This window comes from Oreochromis niloticus, linkage group LG3 (genome assembly GCF_001858045.2).
Source record: "Oreochromis niloticus isolate F11D_XX linkage group LG3, O_niloticus_UMD_NMBU, whole genome shotgun sequence".
NCBI lineage: Eukaryota > Metazoa > Chordata > Actinopteri > Cichliformes > Cichlidae > Oreochromis > Oreochromis niloticus.
In genome coordinates, this window is record NC_031967.2 from 9487613 (window position 1) to 9510011 (window position 22399).

A 22399-nucleotide genomic window follows, 5' to 3' on the forward strand; every position below is an offset into this window, starting at 1 on the left:
AGTTGGAGGACAGCTAAATCTAGGCTCCGAGTCCTCCCCGCCTTAACTGAACGCCAAGCGTCATACACATCAACCTCCTGACAATCAAACCTCCACCAGCCCAGGCCTCGAGGAAGCGGGGCCATGGGAGGTAATGCCGTGGGAGGGCCCCAGAACCAGGCAACCCAGACATGGGTTCACCTGTCTGGACCCTACGCCAGTGGCAGCCAGAGAGGATGGAAGCTTCGTCAACATCCACCTCATGATAATCAACCTCCACCGGCCCAGGCCTCGCAGAGGCGGGGCCATGGGAGGGAATGCTGCAGCCATCATCCTCATGTAGCCTGAGAGGCACAGGATTGGGGCAGGCTCTCCATGCCCAGCCCGCCTGCAGCTGTTGTGTCAAGCTCCATCCCATAGAGGGAGCGACAAAATGGCCACCAGGAGAGCATAAGCAACCCACACAGCCCTGTAGGGCACGCTGCCCTGCCCAGGGAAGGCCCGAAGGGGCAACTAGGATCCGGGGGGCTAACGGGGCAGGGGCCAAAGGCAACTTCTTCCGCCATGCATTGCAGCATCCAACTGCGGGCAGGGGATCATAAACGCCGGGAGGCAGGGCTCATTTACTCACTGCCTGCAACCAGGCAGCAGCGGCACCTTAGGCGCTGAGGCTGCGTGATAGCAACAACATTGAGGTCGACTCTGCTAGATGGGACCTCAGGAAGGGCTAATTCCCACACCCGGCATGCTCCAATCAAGAGCTGAACAGACCCATCTCGCCTGACACTGCGCCTGGGGACCAGCAGGGGGGAGCCCAGGGACAGGTGGGCAACACTGGAGGAGAGGATGAAAGCTTCTTCAACATCCACCACCTGATTATCAACCTCCACCAGCCCAGGCCTCACAGGGGCGGAGCCATGGGATGGATGCTGTGGTAGGGGTCAGCAGTAAACCAGAACAGGAGAGGGTTAGTGAGTCCTCAGTGATTTGTTTGCGCTATGATTGAGCACAGGAAGGGAGGGGGTGAGTGAGTCCTGAGTGATTCGCTTACGCAACGATTCAGCACAGGAGGGAGGGGGTGAGTGAGTCCTGAGTGATTCGCTTACGCTACGATTCAGCACAGGAGGGAGGGGGTGAGTGAGTCCTGAGTGATTCGCTTACGCTACGATTCAGCACAGGAGGGACGGGGTGAGTGAGTCCTGAGTGATTCGTTTGCGCTATGATTCAGCATAGGAAGGGAGGGGGTGAGCGAGTCCTGAGTGATTCGCTTACCCTGCGATTCAGCCAGTGTTGCCAACTTAGCGACTTTGTCAAGTTCATATTCAAGTTCAAGTTCAAATTGTATTCGCCACATGCAGTGGCAGGTTGCCCTGCAGTGAAATGAACCCAGCCCCCGACCTTACACACACAACATAGACATCACATGGGGAGTTTTCAGACCCCCTTAGCGACTTTTTTTCTAAAAAGCGACTAGTGACAAATCTGGCGACTTTTTCTTGTGTTATTGGAGACTTAATTATGACGACTTTTTGACGTGAAACTGTGTATCGTTCCTACTCTCAACAAGCAGCGGGTGCTGCCTTGGGCACCTCGCCCGTGCCAAAGCGGCAGGCGAAATAAATTCTAAATGCATTTAGGGTATTTTTTACTCACTTTATGTCTGTTGCACGATGTTATTTCTCTCTCCAACAATGTAGGTTACAATTACATTAGCATGACCAATTATTCAAATTAGGTGATGACATCATTTGGCGACTTCTAGCGACTTTTAGTACAGCCAATAGCGATTTTCCTTACTGAGGAGTTTGCAGCACTGGATTCAGCACAGGAACGGAGGGGGTGAGTAGCTAAAATGTGCTGTTAGCATGTTAGTAGAGCGATGCTACTGTGAACCGAGGAGCTACTGTCTTAATGTGAGCGTCTACTCAGGGTTTTTTCTTCCTGTTCAGAGCAGTTTTTGTTAAGAAACTGGCTGTTGTTTTTTTCCACACAATTTTAATTATCAGCTAGATATATTTCTACTAATGAAATTAGTTTGCTAAGAGCAACAGGGATGAGTCAGTGAGTCAGTTGGGCTTGTGAATCATGATTCACGAGTCAGTAAAGTGATTCTCGAGTATTGAATGATTCATTCATGATTTGCGCATCACCAGTCTCGATATGCTAGAGCAGCGGTCCCCAACCCCCGGTCCGTGAGTCGTTTGGTACCGGGCCGCGAGAGTTGAGGCTCAGGTGTGAAATGTATGGTTTTCAGGGTTTTTATCGGTTTTCAGCATTATTTTGTTATCGTTTTTATCGTTAACTCGGTTTTCCTGGGTCTTTTCACGTGTGTTATGAATAAATCTTCTTTTTTTCGGTACCGGCACTAGTTTTATTTTATTGTATTTCTCCGCGACACCTTATTGCCGGTCCGTGAAAATATTGTTGGGCATAAACCGGTCCGTGGCACAAAACAGGTTGGGGACCGCTGTGCTAGAGAACTACTGTCTGTGTAAATGGCAACTCAGTCCTCTCAGACTCTTTACTAGGATGGCCTGCTTGAAGCTGACGCCCTGCTGGCAACTAAAGGAACAACAAATGTGAGTTGTAGTAGAAGCTTCTTGTTAACCGGAAGAAAACCTGATTTATCCTGACCTTATTGGAACCTTTCAAACATTTTTCTTCTTAACCTTTATAAACCCAATCTTCCTTCATCAAAGCTTGACATTTCTTTGACCTTTAAACTTCAGACTTCAATGAAACCTCAGTGTCATAAGAAGCTGTTTTTGTCACTGTCCTGGGCCTGTGGCCCAGTGTTTTGATTTTATATTATTTTTTAGTGGTCTGTTTTCCTTTTGGTCCTTGGCTTATGACTGCTAGTGTTTTGTGTTCCGTTCTGTATTTCTTAGCTTGTGTATTCCTTTGCCCCTGATGTCACTCTGGCCCCTGTACTGTGTTCTGTTCCCTGTCAGAGTTATGTGTTCAGTCTGTGGATTTCCTGTTTTATTTTGAAGGTTCATATCTTATGTGTTTCAAGTTTCGCTTCCTCTGTCTCGTTAAGTCTTTTTTTTTTCTCGTTAAGTCTAATTTCTCCCGGCTGTGTTCACACCTGTTCCTCGTTCCCTCATGTTCCTGCTTGTGTATTTATTGTGTGTGTCCTGCAGTGTTCAGCGTTGCATTATACCCTCAGATTTTGCCTTTGTGTTCCAGTTTGTGTTTTCCCTGGTTTGGTTTCTGCTTTGTTTTCTGCCAGCAATAACGCTGTGGTTTTTGGGTTGCATTCAGTCTCCCTGCATTTAGATCCTCACCTCTGCCTGCCTGCACACAGAGCCCTGACAGTTTTACAGAGAAATGATTCCCCTGAAGACAAAATAGGAACAACATCCTACATAAACTTCATAAAGTTTCATTAACAGACAGAACAATGTGTTTCAAACTTCCCACCCAAAACAACATCCACCCCACCTAGGGTGTAGGCTCCACACTTTGGGAACCTCTGCTCTAAACAATGCCTTAGACTCCAATTTAACATGAAACATGTTTATAAATGGCTGAAACCAAAACTTTCATCAATCCCTGATTTAGAGACAACAGAACATTTGGTTTGATTTCACAAGATAAGAATGACGACTGAGTTGGAAGATTGTTTTATGTTTAGTCAGATCTTTCATACATAAAGTCGGATTACAAAATCATCCCTTAAGTTTGTTGTTTTATTCAAGGAATTGAAATTATAGAAAAAATGACTTCAAGAAAACAAACCAGAAAAACTCTCTGATACTTGAAATCATCTGATTTGGATTCCTGAGATCAAATTATCTCCCCTTGTTTGTTTTTTTTTTGTTTTTTTTAGTGGCTTTAATTTATTGTTACATCCTGTTTGTTTGCTTCCATCTGTATACACGTCCATATTCATGATTATGTTTCTATTCTTACATTGCTGTGTAATCACTGTTCCCTCTGCTAATTGATTTGACCTTTTGTATCTTACAGTGATATTTGTCATATTTGTATCTGCGCCTAAAAGATAAGAATAAACAAGTTTTCCATGCTAAAACACAGATCCAGCTCCTGCAGTTCTCCCTCTGAACCACTAGATGTCTCTGTTATGTAAATGAAGACGTGCAGCACAGCAACCACAACAGCGCTCAGATCACACGTGTCCTGTTATTATGTATAAAAGCATGAAACAGGTGAGACAGGTGGGATCAATATTAATGTTGTGGAAATATATGAAAAAGCAACAGAAGAGTGAAAACATTTTGTGTTTCTAGAAAGATCTTTCAGCTCATAGCTGCTCACAGACTGTATTTACAAGTGACAAACTGCAGTATCTCACTCTACAGTACATCTACAGTATATATCAAATATATTCAGCCATGTTTGAAACCCTTTCCAGGTGAGTTTGATCCAGGAGGGTCTGAAGCCAGAGTGAGACAGAGACTGTAGAAGGACGGAGCAGAAGCAGAGCAGTCCAGATACACTGATGATCCTCTGTCAGATCCAGAGGGACACACAGGGATGATGCTGGACTCTACATTGTGTCTGACAGTGGAGCTGTTCTCAGAGCAGTTCACTCTGCAGCACTGACAGTCATCTGCACTTCATTCCTCTGTCAGTCACTGCTGGATGAAGCTCTGCTCTCCACTCCACCTCCCAGTAACATGGCCCAGTCAGAGCGTCTTTACACACAAGCTGCTGCTGCTTCAACCTCTCTGGATCATCAGGACACAGCTCCTCCTCTCTCAGCACACACACCGTCCTGTTTAACATCATCAGCTCCACCTGCAGAGAGAAGGAGGAAGAGCAGAGGAGATAAACGAGTGTTTCCAGAGACTCTTCATCAGCTGTCAGTCAGTGATGCGGCACATCCAGTATAAAGAGCAGCAGGGACTTCAGTGCTGGGACTGTACTAGGACTCATTGTTGCTTCACTTTTTCTAATCTTTGGATTTTTATTGAAGTTGATGAAAATGTTTTTCCCTCCTAGTTTGAGTTTGGACTTTCATTCATTAGAAGAACCTTGGTGTGTCCACTGTGAGCTCTGTAGAAACCCCAACAACAAGCCCAACAATCCAGATGGACGGTTCCAGCTGTTAACTGGAGGAATTCCATCCAAACATCTGACAGCACCACCCACTCACTCCATCACTCTACTTACGCCAGCCACTCCAGTCTGTAGTCTGGACTCTGCTGAAGATCAAACAGCTGCTTCACATTTGGATCCTTCAGCTTGTTTGATTGCAGGTCCAGCGCTCTCAGATGGGAGGGGTTGGACTTCAGCGCTGCTGCCAGATAATCACAGCTGACCTTTGACAAACCACAGCCCATCAAACTGTATAAAGAATGAAAGATGTAAGTTTATTAGACTAAGTGTGACCTTGAAATCATTCAGTGTTTCATCATGTAAAATAAAATAAAAATGAACCAGAGAAGAAGAAAACAGACTTTACCATGAAGATCCTCAGTGTGGATCAGTATAATATCAGCCTGATGTCTGCAGTTTAGTGTCAGCACAACTTTCACATCATATTCATCTCAACACAACTAAAACATGCTGACTGACCTCAGAGTTTCAAGTTTACATCCTGGACTCTCCAGAAAACCACACAGATGCTTCACTCCTGAATCCTGCAGCTTGTTGTAGTTCAGCTCCAGCGCTCTCAGATGGGAGGGGTTGGACTTCAGTGCTGCTGCCAGATAATCACAGCTGATCTCTGACAAACCACAGCTGAACAATCTGTATAAAGAATGAAAGATGTAAGTTTATTAGACAAAGTGTGAGCTTGAAATCATTCAGTGTTTCATCATCTGTTCAGAGCTGAAGAAGGTTCAGAATGTAGAAGTTTAGAAAATGGAAACTCCAAACAGCTGAAGCCAACAGGAAGCAGCTTCAAACAGGAAACTGTGCAGAGTTTCAGACTATATGTCCTGATGCAGCCAGTTGGATTTTGGAGATTTGAATCTCTGTTCTGTGACTAAGTCCTTGAATCATTTCTTCCAGTTGGTCCAACAAGACAGGCTAAGTATTGGACATGTGTTGTGGCTCCATTAGGGGAGCTTGTAAATGTGATGTGATGGCCCCTCTGGGTCTGTCAGATCACAGGACTGAAGAGAGCTCAAACTGGGCACACAGTTGTTCCAGTCTGGACCAAAGACTCTATACTGGAACTGAGGGACTGCTTTGACTGCACCCACTGGGACTTTTTAAAGGCTCATGTTCTCACTTAGATCATCGATTTCTACTTACATTTCTTTCGGGGAAAAATGGGGATTACTTTGAAAACAAGAAGTATTTTCTCCAATAAGCAGCCCTGGATTAGTAAATCACTCAAACGTGTTCCCAGGCAGAAGAAGCTGTCTTGTTATGAGGGAGAGACGAAAAAGATTGAGGCACAGAAACTTGTTGAAAGAGAGATAAAGCAGCTAAAATCAGGTGTAAACGTAAAGCAGAGGATGAGCTGAATAAAGGACACTCAAGGCTGGCTTGGAAAGGAATGAAGTCCATGGTTGGGATGCAGAACAAGGAGCAAAGATGAATGTGATGCTGAATCAGCAGAAGACTTGGACTCATTTGATTCCAGCTTTGATATCATTGATTTCAATGAAGAGCTTTGTGATTGTAGCAAAGGGCTGGTAGCTCTGAGAGTCCCACTGATGAGGTGTTTGTGTGGAAATCTCTTAGTGGGACCAAAGAGAGAAAAAGCCCTGGTCCTGATGCTGTGGGAGGGAAATGATTGGAGTGTGCTGTGAGGAACTGACTGGGAGATTTTCACACATTTTCCAGTCCTCCTTGGAACAACAGGAAGTTCCCAGCATATGGAAACAAAGGTTAAGTGTCCTATGGCACTCAGTGATGATGGTGCTGTGGCCCCACCACCTCCACCTCTTTGTAAAGGAACTAACTGTAATCTGAAGCTTCAAATGGAACTAAGACTTCATCCACTAGGTGGCAGTGTCTGATGAGAAAGTGTTAGTGGAGCTGGCCTGGAGTCAGAAACAGGAAGATGCAGGATTTGGGCTGAAATGGGGAAAAGTGGTTAGCACTAGTGCCTTAAAGCAAGAAGGTTGTAGGTTGAAGCTTGTTGGTCAGCTGGGCCTTTCTGTGGAGGTTGGATGTTCTCCCACAGTCCAATGAAATGCTGCTTAGGTTCATTGGTGCTTCTAAATTGGCTGTAGGTGTCGATGTGAGAGAGTGCTTCTCTGTCTTTCTCTGTTGGCCCTGTGATGGACTGCTCACCTGTGCAGGTGGACCACGCCTCTTGCCCTATGACAGCTAGGGCACAGGCTGCAGCCCTGTGAGCCTAAGCTGAATAAACAGTTAGCAAAAATGATCCATAGATGGCCTGAAATTCCCCAGTTAGCAGTTTGGTAGATAGCTATGACATGCTAATCCCATCCAGCAGCTGTATTCTACCTGTAAGCTAATCCCTGCTGAGCCAAAGCACTTTTTCATATACAAATTACAACCTTTAATAGAAACCTATTGGTCAGCATCTTATTAGCCTGCTGTTAGCTTCGTTCCACAGAAAACTGAGAGAAACTAACAGAGTTGATAAAGAATAAAGAGAAATGTGCTGATTTAAAGCCTTTGAAGTGCTTCAGATGATCTCTGTCCACTTCTGTCCACTCATTCATTCATGTAAGCTTCTAATGCAGCTTTGATCTTCACAGTCTGCTTTATGAAACTCATTCTAACCCTGAATGTCAGAGTGTTCCTCCTTCATGCTGGCAGTGGAGGAGATTTGGATGTTGGACTGTGTTTTGGATGATGTGTGTATGTTTGTGTTGGACTGCTGTCTGTAAAGCAAACGCACATTTTGCTTTGGATTTCAGTATCACACAGACTTTAAGGTGGAATGAAGAGTTGGAGAGTTTCACAGTGAACTATCCAGTGGAGGACTTTTCTTCTTCTTTGAAGGTTTGAAATGTGAACATTGTTCTGCTACAGTCAATAGACTAAACCAGAGAAGAAGAAAACAGACTTTACCATGAAGATCCTCAGTGTGGATCAGTATAATATCAGCCTGATGTCTGCAGTTTAGTGTCAGCACAACTTTCACATCCTATTCATCTCAGCACAACTAAAACATGCTGACTGACCTCAGAGTTTCAAGTTTACATCCTGGATTCTCCAGGAAACCACACAGATGCTTCACTCCTGAATCCTGCAGCTTCTTGTTGTAGCTCAGGTCCAGCGCTCTCAGATGGGAGGGGTTGGACTTCAGCGCTGCTGCCAGATAATCACAGCTGATCTCTGACAAACCACAGCTCTCCAATCTGTATGAAGAATGAAAGATGTAAGTTTATTAGACAAAGTGTGAGCTTGAAATCATTCAGTGTTTCATCATCTGTTCAGAGCTGAAGAAGGTTCAGAATGTAGAAGTTTAGAAAATGGAAACTCCAAACAGCTGAAGCCAACAGGAAGCAGCTTCAAGCAAACACAACAAGAAAAAAAAACTCTGAATGTTTGTCGTACATTTCTAACAAGAGTATTTTAAATACAGCGTCACTGATAATCATCTTCTGCTCAGTGAAACTTTGTGCATCATTAACACTCACATGTGGAAAACCAAAGACTGTGAGTGCAAAGAGGGAGCGGGGAGGATGACAGAGAGTTGGTACAAGAGCATCAAGAACCCGGCGAGGAAATGAGCAGAAGGATTTTGGAGCCTTTTGGATTGAAGCTTTCACGGAGACGTTTTTGACTGGACACCACCAGGACACTAGGGCTGTGCGATATGACAAAAATCTCATATCCCGATATAAGACATTTATCGTCCTGTCAACGATATCAATCACAAAAATGTAATATTTCATATAATTTCTGTGAATCTCGGGCAGCTCGACTTGTGTGAAGTGCTTTCAGCTGAGCGTCCTTTACCTGGAGTCGAGTGTTTTAACTGATGCATGAAACTATACATTTTTAGACATAAGTTGTAACGGCCACCATTTACTTTCAAAGTTTGAGTCTAAGATTCATTTTTTAGCACCTGACTGCTGTTTTTTCCTTCTCATTCGTAAACTCTCTGCTTACTCTTTCACGTGATTCAGTTTATTTTGAAAAGTCTAAAAAGGATCTTGAACTTTATTGTGAAAGGTTTATGTGGAAAACAAACAAGTGGACATCGGAGCCACGCGGTGGTTTTACCGTCATTGTTGCTAACGACAACACATAAAAACAGTCGTTTGTCCGTCCATAGTATGGTTATATTAAATATAAGAGAAAGAGAAAACTTTAAGAAATTAATATATCCACTACAGTGAGCATCAAAACGATGAAAAAATATTGCTCTAAACAGTTTATTTTATGACACCACAAAACAAACGATAGCGTAATAGGAAACGCTAGATGTTTTTGTATCGTCATCCGATATATATCGTTATATCGAACAGCCCTACAGGACACAGACTTTTATTGTTTTCATTTAGATGTAGATAAAGATAATGATAAACTTTTTTATTACTAGTAATCCTGAATTGTAGTAATAAAAACAATAACTGTCAGTGTGATTATAAGGCCAAGAAAACAATGTTGCTGTCTGAACCATTCTGGGGTAACACATCACTTTTTGTTGAATTTATAGCAATTATAACAATTTCAATTTACTTTTAACAATTTTTAAATAACTGAAAACAAAATATTTGAAGACTTTTTCAAGCCTGACTTTAAAAAATTACTCTTTTCATTGGCAGTCACCTCTGGATCCTATCAAACTCTGCTAGTTTGATAGGATCCTATCAAACTTCATGGGTAAGATCATCATCTTTTACCCAGTATAATAAAGCCCTTATACAGTGGCTTGCGAAAGTATTCGGCCCCCTTGAACTTTTCCACATTTTGTCACATTACAGCCACAAACATGAATCAATTTTATTGGAATTCCAGGTGAAAGACCAATACAAAGTGGTGTACACGTGAGAAGTGGAACGAAAATCATACATGATTCCAAACATTTTTTACAAATAAATAACTCCAAAGTGGGGTGTGCATAATTATTCAGCCCCCTGAGTCAATACTTTGTAGAACCACCTTTTGCTGCAATTACAGCTGCCAGTCTTATAGGCTATGTCTCTACCAGCTTTGCACATCTAGAGACTGAAATTCTTGCCCATTCTTCTTTGCAAAACAGCTCCAGCTCAGTCAGATTAGATGGACAGCGTTTGTGAACAGCAGTTTTCAGATCTTGCCAGACAGGATGAAAGACATGCTGTGGAAGAGAGACAGAGATTAATAACAGATATGATTCGATGCAGAGAGGTCTATTAACACATAGTGAGTGAGAAAGGTGACTGGAAAGAAAAACTCAATGCATCATGGGAATCCCCGGCAGCCTACGTCTATTGCAGCATAACTAAGCCTCCCTTGTTATGCTGCAATAGACGTAGGCCCTGATTCTAAGCCTAATCTTGAAAGTAGAGATAGTGTCTGTCTCCCGAATCCAAACTGGAAGTTGGTTCCACAGAAGAGGGGCCAGAAAACTGAAGGCTCTGCCTCCCATTCTACTTTTAAATACTCTAGGGACAGCAAGTAGGCCTGCAGAGCGAGAGCGAAGTGCTCTAATAGAGTGATATGGTACTACAAGGTCATTAGGATAAGATGGGGCCTGATTATTTAAGACCTTGTATGTGAGGAGCAGGATTTTGAATTCAATTCTGGATTTAACAGGAAGCCAATGAAGGGAAGCCATTACAGGAGAAATATGCTCTCTCTTTCTAGTCCCTGTCAGGACTCTTGCTGCAGCATTTTGGATTAGCTGAAGACTTTTCAGGGAGTTTTTAGGACATCCTGATAATAATGAATTACAGTAGTCCAGCCTGGAAGTAATAAATGCATAAACTAGTTTTTCAGCGTCACTCTGAGACAGGATATTTCTAATTTTAGAGATGTTGCACAAATGGAAGAAAGCAGTCTTACATATTTGTTTAATATGTGCTTTGAAGGACATGTCCTGGTCAAAAATGACTCCAAGGTAATGCCATCCAGAGTAAGAATCTGGTTAGATACCATATTTCTAAGATTTTCAGGGCCGAGTACAATAACCTCAGTTTTATCTGAATTAAGAAGCAGAAAGTTAACGGCCAGTATAAAACTATACCAGCGAGCTGTACTAGCGGCACAGGTCACGAAGCCAAACACAGGCGCCATCTTGTCATTTCCACTTGATGAGTCCTCAAAAAAACCTTACTTTTTAATATTTTTTATATAATTACGTGTGTGATATTTCTTTAAGAAGGACTCATCAAGTTAGCGGCCATCCAGGTCTTTATGTCTTTAAGACATTCCTGCAGTTTAACTAATTTGTCTGTGTTACCTGGCTTCATGGATAGATAGAGCTGGGTGTGATCTGCATAGCAGTGAAAATTTATGCTATGTCTTCTAATGATGCTGCCTAAGGGAAGCATGTATAATGTAAACAGAACTGATCCTAGCACTGAACCCTGTGGAACACCATAATTGACCTTAGTGTGTGAAGAGGACTCTCCATTTACATGTACAAATTGGAGTCTATTAGATAGATATGATACAAACCACTGCAGTGCAGTACCTGTAATACCTACAGCATGTTCTAATCGCTCTAATAGGATATTATGGTCAACAGTATCGAACGCAGCACTAAGGTCTAGCAGGACAAGCACAGAGATGAGTCCACTGTCAGAGGCCATAAGAAGATCATTTGTAACCTTCACTAAAGCTGTTTCTGTGCTGTGATGAGCTCTGAAACCTGACTGAAACTCTTCAAATAAGCCATTCCTCTGCAGATGATCTGTTAGCTGTTTGACAACTACTCTTTCAAGGATGTTTGATATGAAAGGAAGGTTGGAGATTGGCCTATAATTAGCTAAGACTGCTGGGTCTAGAGATGGCTTTTTGAGTAAAGGTTTAACTACAGCCAGCTTGAAGGCCTGTGGTACATAGCCAATTATTAGAGATAGGTTGATCATATTTAAGATTGAAAAATTAATTAATGGCAGGACTTCTTTGAGCAGTTTTGTAGGAATGGGGTCTAAAAGACACATTGATGGTTTGGAGGAAGTAATTATTGAAGTTAACTCAGAAAGAACAATTGGAGAAAAAGAGTCTAACTTAACATCGATGGTACTAAGAGTAGCTGTAGACAATATTACATCTGATCAGGAGACTCAGCTGTGCTTTTGGATCTGACCGCTGCCTTTGACACTGTTGACTAAGGGTGGCTTTTTATAATCGATTCATCGATTAAAATCGATTCTGGCTTGGATAACGTGAAATCGATTCATTAAAATCCTGAATCGATTTTTTAATTTAAATTTATTTTGCCCGAAACGCCAAAATCTCAGGTGAAACCTCACAAAATTTCAACAACCACCAAACAGCTAAGGCAGTAAATGAGAGCAGGTACACGGATTCTGCACAAGGACGTAAACACAAAGCGCGGATGTGGTGTATTCGACAAAAGAACGGAAACAGAGCTTAGTTTACCACGGAACGTGTATTAGCAGTCGTTAGCCATCCAGTACATATCACAACACTCTCTTCTTCTCTCTCTATCTCTATCAGTCACAGAGCCCCCTACTGGTAACTGAGTATATGTTCATATTCAGTCCCCCTATAAAGCAACCCTTCACATCTTAACAGTGTATGTAAACATAACATCTCTCCTCATTCTCACAGAATTCTACTACCTCAGTATTAACTTACTTAGTATGGTAACATTACTATTTGCACATAACATTATCAGTAGTAGATTTTGCAACCCGACAGCATTATTAATACTGCTTGCTGAACCTATTTCACTTATACTTCTGGGTGTTTGAACTATACCTGTGAACTTAAAATACCCATCTTGTCATGGTGCCTAAATCGTTCTTTATAGTGAATACTTGTACAGTTAAGGTTACTGTAGTAACTTAACAACTTTAAGTCACGAAAGTTCACAAATTAAATCATAGTAAATCAATCATCTACTATACTTGGCCTTAAAACTAACTGTATAGAACTTAACATTACATTCAACAGCTCAAGCGTGTTATTTTCCCTTTTTTTTTTTCTTTTTTTTTTGTAAACTTATTTCATTACATAATCCTTGGTCCAAGCTGGTAACTGTCTCAGTCTGTTAGGAACAGAAGGTCTTTTAGGAGATTCTCTTGTGTTGTTTTTAGCCTCTTTATTAGCCTGCAACGGCTCAGCATTCTCTGCTCGGCAGAGTGAGAGACAGGCTGCATTCCATCTCTTTCCATCACTCAAGATGAAGGTGCTCAGTCCAGTCTGTTGCTGCACTGACAGTGGATCAGTGAACTGTCTCTCTCCCTTCCCCACTCGGAAAGGTTTACGTATCCGCACCCTGTCACCGACCACAAGCTGGGTAGGTTTTGCCCCCCTCTTAGCATCAGTGTAGTGTTTACTCCTGCGCTGCTGGTGAAAGACTCTGGCCCTGATTTGGTCATACTATCCTGTGTCTCTGGGAATTGGCAGGACATTTAGCTTTGTTCTCATTGGTCTCCCTCTGAGAAGCTGAAACGGAGCTGCTCCGGTCGTTGCATGAGCTGTAGCACGGTAATTCTGTAGCATCTCCGTTACGGCAGGCTTCCACGGCTTCTGGGACACCTGTGCAGCTTGAACACAGTCCTTCAGTACTCTGTTAAATCTTTCAACACACCCGTTCGCTTGAGGGTGGTACACACTTGTTCTAATGTGCTTGATGCCCCTTTCCTTCAGGAAATCAGCAAAGGCAGATGAAGTGAATAGTGGTCCATTATCTGTCGTAAGCTCACAAGGGTTTCCCTCCCGTGCAAAGACTGAAGACAAGAACCTAATAACAGTGTCTGTAGTAGCTGATGAAGCAAGGGCTACTTCTGGCCATTTGCTGAAGTAATCGACCAGTGTGATAGCAAACCTGCAGTCCTGCGACCCACGGTCAAAAGGTCCAACAATGTCAACAGCCACATGCTGAAAGGGACCATCTGGAAACTGAACCGGCTGTAGGGGAGCAGGGACAGTTTTGGCCATTTTGTCACACGCTTGACAGACTGAGCATGATGACAGAATCGCATGGACTTGAGTATCCATGGATGGCCACCAGTACAGCTCTCTGAGCCGCTGCTTTGTGCGAACTATGCCCTGGTGACCTTCGTGTGCGAGGCGTATGACCTTTTCTCGCAGGGACCTTGGGACCACTAGACGTGTCCCCCGGAAAACCAACGGTGATTCCACAGCCAGTTCATGTCGCACCAGGAAATACGGCTGCATCTCAGCTGGGAGAGACTTTTTCACCTTAGGCCAGCCTGAGCGGATAACCTGTCGTAACTGAGAAAGGTCAGGGCAGTCCTCACATTCAGCTTTAAAATCCGACAACGGTGTTGCTGTCAAAAGAGGAGAAACTTCAGCTATCTCCAGGAGAAGGTCTTGTTCAGCATCAATGTCAGTGCTGGAGTACGTCAGGGGAACCCGTGAGAGGCAGTCTGCCATGACATTCTGAACACCAGGACGGTACTGCACATCGTACTGAAAACACATCAACCTTGCAGACCATCGTGCGATTCTCATGCCCGCTCTGTTCATACCTTTGGTGCTGAGAAGGGTAGTAAGAGCTTGGTGGTCAGTACGAAGCGTGAATCTGCGGCCCCATACATATGTACGCCATCTTTCCACCGCCCAGACACAGGCTAATGCCTCCTTTACTGTGGTGGAGTACTTCCTTTCTGCAGGAGACAGAGTTCGGGAGGCGAACGCCACAATCCGCTCCACTTAACCTGGATGCAGCTGGGTCAACACAGCTCCTAGCCTGTAGTCTGATGCGTCTGTGGTGATAAAAGCAGGTAAGTCAGGGTCGTAGACGGCAAGTGCAGGACTTTTCAGAAGGAGTTTTTTTAGGTTACTGAAGCTCTCATGTGCTGCCTCATTCCACTGGAGTTCAGCCTTCATGTCTGTTTTCAGCAACTGTCGCAGTGGCCCCACCAGAGTAGCATAATCTGGAATAAATTTACTGAACCAGGATGTCAAACCCAGGAATGAGCGCAATGCAGCCATATCCTTTGGAGCAGGAGCCTCAGCAATAGCAGTAAGGTGATGTTGGCTTGGACGTAGGCCTTCCTTTGAGATTACATGGCCCAGGAATGTAATGCGTGACTGGCAGAAGGAGCTTTTCCCAGTGTTAATCTGCAGGCCGACGTCTCTGAGACGTTGGAGAACAGCTTGCAGGCGTGTATCATGCACCTCCTTTGATGTTCCATAGACAATGATGTCATCCAAGTAGTTGCGAACACCAGGCAGATCTTTCAGGACTGTTTGCATCATTTTCTGGAAAGCCGACGGTGCTGATGCTAGGCCAAATGGAACACGGGTGAACTGGAACAGTCCCTCATGAGTGATGAAAGCAGTCAACTTGCGGCTCTCCGGATGCAAGAATTGGTGGTATGCTGAGCTCAGGTCAATCTGGCTGTAGTGAGTGGCACCCGCCAACTCAGAAAACAGATCCTCCATATGAGGAAGAGGATGGGAGTCCGCAATGATACTTTTATTGGGTTCACGGAGGTCAACACACAGTCTCAACTCCCTTTTGTGCTTCCGTGCCACAACCAGAGGACTCACCCACTCAGCTGCATCGATCCTTTCAATTATGCCAGCTTTGAGCAAGCGAGAGAGTTCTGCTGATACCTCTGTACGTACACTTAATGGCAGGCGTCTCAGCTTTTGACATACAGGCTGCACATTGTTATTTACCTGTACTTTATGGATGAACCCTTTAACACATCCAAGTTGAGCTGGTGGAATAGGCTCAACATTGCATACAGCAGACTTCCGGTTAGTAGAATCAGGCTCATCCACAGTTTCATCCTGAATGCGGTCCACTTTGCCTCCGACAATGCAGACGTTCAGTGCTCTAATGAGGTCGAGGCCTAGTAGCGGGGAACCAGCTTTGACAATGTAGAAGGAAGCAGGAACTTTTCCATTCTGTGCATGTAGTGCAACTGAGGCAGGCAGACAACCCATCACAGCTAACTCATCTTTAGCATAAGTAACTAGTTTGACTTTAGGTCGCACCAGTGAACAGTCTGCAAAATACTGTCTGTAGATAGTTTCTGGCAGAATAGACACAGAAGCTCCAGTGTCCACTATCAGCTCTACTGTTTGAGAACCACTTTGTACAGTTTCAATGTCAACAGTGCAGGTAAGCTTATCATGAATAGCTGCCACCATTTTAGCATCTTGCACGCACAGTACTGCCAATTCTGGAACTAGTACTTCTCTCACTTCACTGACTGACGACTGACATACCTTGGCAAAATGTCCCTTTTTCCCGCAGTTATTGCATTTTGAAGAAGCAGCCGGACAGTTTTTATCATTAGCTAAGTGCTTGTGAGAACCACACCTGAAGCACTTCCGCTGCTGCTGCTTTGAACCTCCCCGTTCGCGCTGGTCTGGAGTGCAGCCTTTAGCAGGGCGAGGTCCTCTCTTCCGGTGAGAGCGGGAATTTGCCGCGTCGACTGTCTGAACTGGCGCGGTCGGAAACGAGCCGGGTGTGGAGAGTAGAGTAGCGTTTTTGACTGTAGCTTCCACCTGGCCTACAATAGTTAGAGCCTTATCCAGTGTGAGATCGTCCTCCAGTAACAGTTTGTCCTTCACAGCGCTGAGATGAGCGTTGGAGATTAACTGATCTCTTATCATTTCACTTTCCATTTGTCCAAAGTTACAAGATGAGGCTAACGATCTCAGAGCCACCACATACTGAGAAACGGTCTCATCTGCTCGTTGAATACGCTGTCTGAATGTATGACGGCACGCCACAACATTCACTTTCGGCCCAAAGTGCTTCACCAGTGCGCTCATGGCGTCATCATATGTATCACCTTGTTCCGGTAACGTGTACAATAACCGCTGTCCCTCCGGGCCCAAACAGTGTAGTAAAACAGCGCATTTCCTAGCATCCGGCCATGCGTCTCCCGTGGCATTGATTACTAGCATGTAATTGTCGAATATTTTCCGCCACGTAGTAAATGGAATCGGCGGCTCACCCACATGTGAAAGAAAAGATGGTGGACTCGGAACTGATGCACTCATCCTCGTCGCCAATTTGTGGTGTATTCGACAAAAGAACGGAGACAGAGCTTAGTTTACCACGGAACGTGTATTAGCAGTCGTTAGCCATCCAGTACATATCACAACACTCTCTTCTTCTCTCTCTATCAGTCACAGAGCCCCCTACTGGTAACTGAGTATATGTTCATATTCAGTCCCCCTATAAAGCAACCCTTATATATACCTTTCCTAAAAAAAAAAAAAATCCATCGGCCCATATAAACAAAAAATCGCCAGCGGCCCACCGGGCAGATGCCCGGTATGCCCGATGGCCAGTCCAGCTCTGCCCTTCACATCTTAACAGTGTATGTAAACATAACAGCGGACCCACGGATCAGAATCAGTGAGAAGTCGCCTTTCTCACCTGACGGCACGGACACGGTCGGGGCTAAAAGCTGACCGCTCGCTGATTCTGATCTGTCAGTGCGTCTGCACTTTGTGTTCACCCGCTTTTTGCGCTGATTCTAAAGCTGTTAGTTTTATCTCTCTCCAAACAATATTGACTGAACCAGCAGCAAAAGAAGATCCAAACTACGCTTCACATAAACATCGTCATGAATTTCCTCTGACTTTTACTGTTTTGCTTCCACCACGATAAAATAACACTTCATGCACAGCTCTCTCTCTCTCTCTCTCTCTGTACCTGAAGAACAGTTTCCCGTCTAAAAATATGTTTTCTGCATTATTCGCTTGCTTGTTACACACAAGTCTACCGTTGTTTTCAGCGCTGTCGGCCGCTGTTTCGTTTTTTTTTTTCGTTTTACATACTTCCGAAAAGAAAACCTAATTTCTGCCGTTCAATACTGAACAAATTTAAACTTTTTAAAATTATGCAAAACGCTAAACGCTTAACCGTGTCTCTACTAAAACCGCTGTAACGTCAGAGGTAACTTCATATGTTGATTAATGGTTTTCTTTCATTTTTGATGTACTGCAGAATATTTTTATAAAATCCCAGGCCAGGAAAATCACCTTCATGTTTTTTTGTGTTTTATCTTCAGCTACTTTGACACAAAGGCATCTGCTATGATGCTCACACCTTTAATAAAGTCTTGCGTGTGTCAGCTTCCTTTTTATAGATACAAAAATATGTAAATGTACTGATCTGAATTATAATATTTCTGACTGTCAAAATTTCCCAGATTCAAATCGAATTGAATCGAATTGTGGATCGAATCGATTTGGGACCTTGTGAATCGGAAACGAATCGATTCTAGAAATCAGTGACGATACCCAGCCCTACTGTTGACCACAGCATCTTGATCTCACCATTGGAGCATGGCAGCATCGAGGTTCAGGTCTTTTATTAAATCGCATTATTAAATATGGGGCTTATATTTGACAGCAATTTGACCTTTGAAAAACAGCTGAGCTCAGTTGTACAGCGGTCTTTCTTCAAACTGAGGCTTTTATCTAAGGTGAGATCATTTATATCTTTTAAAAACCTTGAACGGGCGATGCACGTTTTCATGTCATCCCAGCTGGATTATTGTAACTCCTTATATGTTGGAGTTAGTGGGACCTGCCTGGCAAGACTGCAGCTGGTCCAGAAAGCTGCAGCTCATATTCTGACACAAGCTCAAAGACATTTATCGTCCTGACAACGATAAATACGGCGGTCCCTCGCTATAACGCAGTTCACCTTTGGCGGCCTCGCTGTTTCGCTGATCTTTTTCGTGCAATTTTGCATGCTTTTGTTTTTTACAGCGCATTGTGTTCTGCGTCCTGATTGGCTGTAGACCATTGTCAGCCAATCTCGTGCCGCGTCTCCTGTACAGTACAGAATGTGTTCAAGTTTACAGCAGTGTGACTGCAGTGCTGCACTGTATGTTTGTACGTTTTGTCCCAACAAACAATGATGACGAGACGTTTTGCAGCTGTGGTAGCAGCCAAAGGCAGAGGAAGATGCTGACCATCATAGTTTGAACAAGGAGGCAAAAAGGTTGTAACTGTCCACAACAAGAACATCGTAAGGATGGAGTCAGCTTTGGCTTTGTGGATCAGTGACCGCAGGAAAAAGAACATCGTGCTGGACACCAACATTATCCACATAAAAACTAAAAAGCTTTATGAAACTTTACCTGACAGCGAGGAGCCCATGGACGAGTGCTCCTCACACAGAACCAACCATTTAATGCCAGCAAAGGCTGATTAGACACATTTCAGAAACACTTTGGTTTCATTCTTTAATAATGAACTTGTTTTTCTACCAAGGTTTGAACTTTGTTTAAACAAGAGAGAAAAGTGTGAAAATGTTCATGCCTGTCTGAGAAAAGTGTATAAAGTGTGCAGTGAGGGTTTAACTGCCTTAAAACATCTATAATAATTGTAAAACATAAAGCTGCTACTTCATTCTGAGAGTTATTTTTAGAAGGTAACTCGATAAACGAGGGAGCGCTGTAATGTATTTTGTTTATTTGAATAACTCTCAACAGGATCTTCAGATTTATTTTGAAAGGTTTATCTGGAAAACACACAAACACATAACCAGGAAACAAAGAGCGTGATATGAAACTACAGACGTTTTCATATGGTCATCATATATACATCGTTCTTTTTCTTTTTTTTTTATTTAATTTTTTATTTTCACTTGCTAGATACGGGACAGACTTGAATGAGGAAAAGAAAAGGGAGAAAGAAAGAGGGGGAAAACAGCGGGGAAGAGGAACGGGGATAAAGGGCAAAAAACAGGAACCAACAAAACAAGCAGACAAAAAATACATATATCGATCACCTGGATCACCTGTTGAGAAAGAAATAAGAAAACAAGCAGAAGAAAACGAGAGCAATAGAATAAACGACATCACAATGATATATGGGAATATAACAGTAAATACTAAATGTTAAACATTATTGTGCAGCACGTAAGATTGACAGCACATAGTGTGCTTTAAGGTAGGAGCCAAAAAGGGTGTAGTTTGTGTGTGTAAGCACCCATGTGTACACCTGTGAGCATGAACGCGCTTGTTTTTAAAAGGTTCCTTCATTAAATGATCTGTTAGAGGGTGTGGGGGGCCACTGCCCCGACCTCCAGGGCATGAAGCAGGTATGGAGGAGATCAAAACTCCAGACATCCAGAGGCCCTCAGAAAACAAGAGACCAAGGAAGATCCACAGAGGGGCAGCCGCGCCACTATCCCAGAAAGAGCTGGGGAGAGTCCCAGATGAGGGGTCACTCAACAGCCGTGGAGCGGAAGCCAGGGGGGTTGCAGTGACGTGCCCGTGAGCTCCGCCGGCAGCCAGCTGTGCCAGAGTGACCGAGCCCCAGGCCGAGAGGCCGAGGGCACCCCACCCCCGAAGTGGCCCGAGCGAGCCCCAGGCTCCAGGCCCCGATAAGCAGCCACCAAGGAGTGAGCTGGTGTGTACCTGGACGCCCATCCCCGGACACAAAGAACCACCAATGCACCGATGTCTGAGGGCGTCTGCCACTGGCAGGGAAGTGGTGGTGGGGGGGAGATAGGCCTCCATACCTTGGAGGGCCTGAGATGTCCCCAGAGAGGTGGCGTCTGATACCCAACCTGACATATAGACAGACATACAGGCACACACAGATACAAACATCCATTCCCACCCTCATGCTCTCATATTCAATTACTCAACACTCACCCAACGTGGAGACAGACAAAAAGAGACACTGTACACACAATCACACTCCCCAAGCATACTCTAAGACTGGGATTTCTATTTAGATGAAAGGTTTTTAAGCAAATCTGAGACCAGAAGTTTTTGGTCTAAGTTAACTGATAAATCCGCTTCCCATTTTGCAATAGGAAGTGATAATGATTCATCTGTTAGAAAGCATTCTGTATATTTTGGATAGTAATTTGGGGGTTTTAAGAGTAAGAAATTGAACCACACTTGGTGGTGTTTGTAGTTGAACTTGACCCAGTTTAAATTTCCTTTTTACTATGGATTTAATTTGTTGATATTCTAAAAATCTTTTCTTGTTGATCCCATATTGTGTAACTAGTCTGTCAAATGGAATAAATTCTGTTCCTTCTAATATATGTTCTAAATATTTGATTCCTTTACCACTCCAATCTGAAAAGTTTATCATATTATTGTTTTGTAATATGTCAGGGTTGTTCCAGATAGGTGTACATTTGCATGGGATTAATGAAGACTCAGTCAGCTTCAGAAACTCCCACCATGCTGTCAGAGAGGAGCTGATGTTGACGCTTTTGAAGCATTCATGTCGTTGGATGTTTGAGCTGATAAATGGTAGATCTGAAATCTCTAGATTATTGCAAAGTGCTTGTTCTACATCTAGCCAAGGTTCATCTAAGAGGGTATGTTTTAGCCATCTTGAGATAAACTGAAGCCTGTTGGCTAAGAAGTAGTGCTGAAAGTTAGGTAGTTCTAATCCTCCTTTATCCTTGGTCTTTTGTAGTGTTTTTAAGCTTATACGTGGGGGCTTATTTTTCCAAAAGAATTTGGACATGTATGAATCTAGAGATCTGAACCAATCTTGTGGAGGTTTAGTTGGGATCATTGAGAATAAATAATTTATTTTTGGTAAGACCGTCATTTTTATAGCGGCAACCCTTCCCATGAGTGATATGGGTAGACATTTCCATCTAGCCAGATCACCTTCTACTTTCTTCAAAAGTGGGATATGGTTTAATTTAGTTAGATCTGCAAGCTTGGGAGAAACATTAATACCTAAATATTTTATATTTCCCGATTGCAGTGGAGTAGAAGAAGAATTATGGAAGGAGCAATTAATCGGAAGGACTGTAGATTTTGACCAGTTAATTGAGTAATCTGATATTCTTGCAAAAGAGTTTATCAAGTCAATCACCCCAGAGATATTGGTTTGTGAGTTTTGGGGAAAAAGTAACACATCATCCGCATAAAGGCTGATTTTATATTCCACGTTCTTGCATTTTATGCCCTTAATTACTGAATTCTGTCTAATTGCTGCTGCTAGTGGTTCGATAAAAATTGCAAACAGTGAAGGGGAAAGTGGGCATCCCTGCCTGGTGCCCCTCAGGAGACAGAAGCTGGAGGATGTCTGGTCATTTGTTCTGACACAAGCTGTTGGGGAATTGTATAATATTTTTAACCAGTTAATGAAAGAGGATCCAAAACCAAATTTGTGTAAAGTTGCAAATAGAAATTTCCAGTTAACTCTGTCAAATGCTTTTTCTGCATCTAAAGAAAATATTGTAGTTTCAAGGTTTTTACTGTATGAGTAGTCTATCAAATTAAGTAATCTACGTGTATTTGTTGATGAGTGCCTACCTTTTATGAAACCAGTTTGGTCAGGATGAATTAAGAGGGGGGTTATTTTCTCTAGTCTCTTTGAGAGAGCTTTGCAGATTATTTTAAGGTCTACATTTATAAGGGATATTGGACGATAGCTTGAGGGATATACAGGGTCT

At 43.4% G+C, this 22399-nt stretch overlaps 1 protein-coding gene across 1 annotated transcript in view; it reads right to left on the bottom strand.

Annotated features, from left to right (window-relative positions):
• Window positions 1–8068: 8068 nt before the first annotated feature.
• Window positions 8069–22399, bottom strand: part of LOC109195640 (ribonuclease inhibitor-like) — a gene marked incomplete at its 3' end in the record, with an annotated part of 50401 nt that continues 36070 nt past the window's right edge. The window contains exon 6 of the mRNA XM_025906042.1: window positions 8069–8237. Within this exon, the coding sequence (XP_025761827.1) occupies window positions 8069–8237 (169 nt within the window). The remainder of the gene's footprint in view (window positions 8238–22399) is intronic.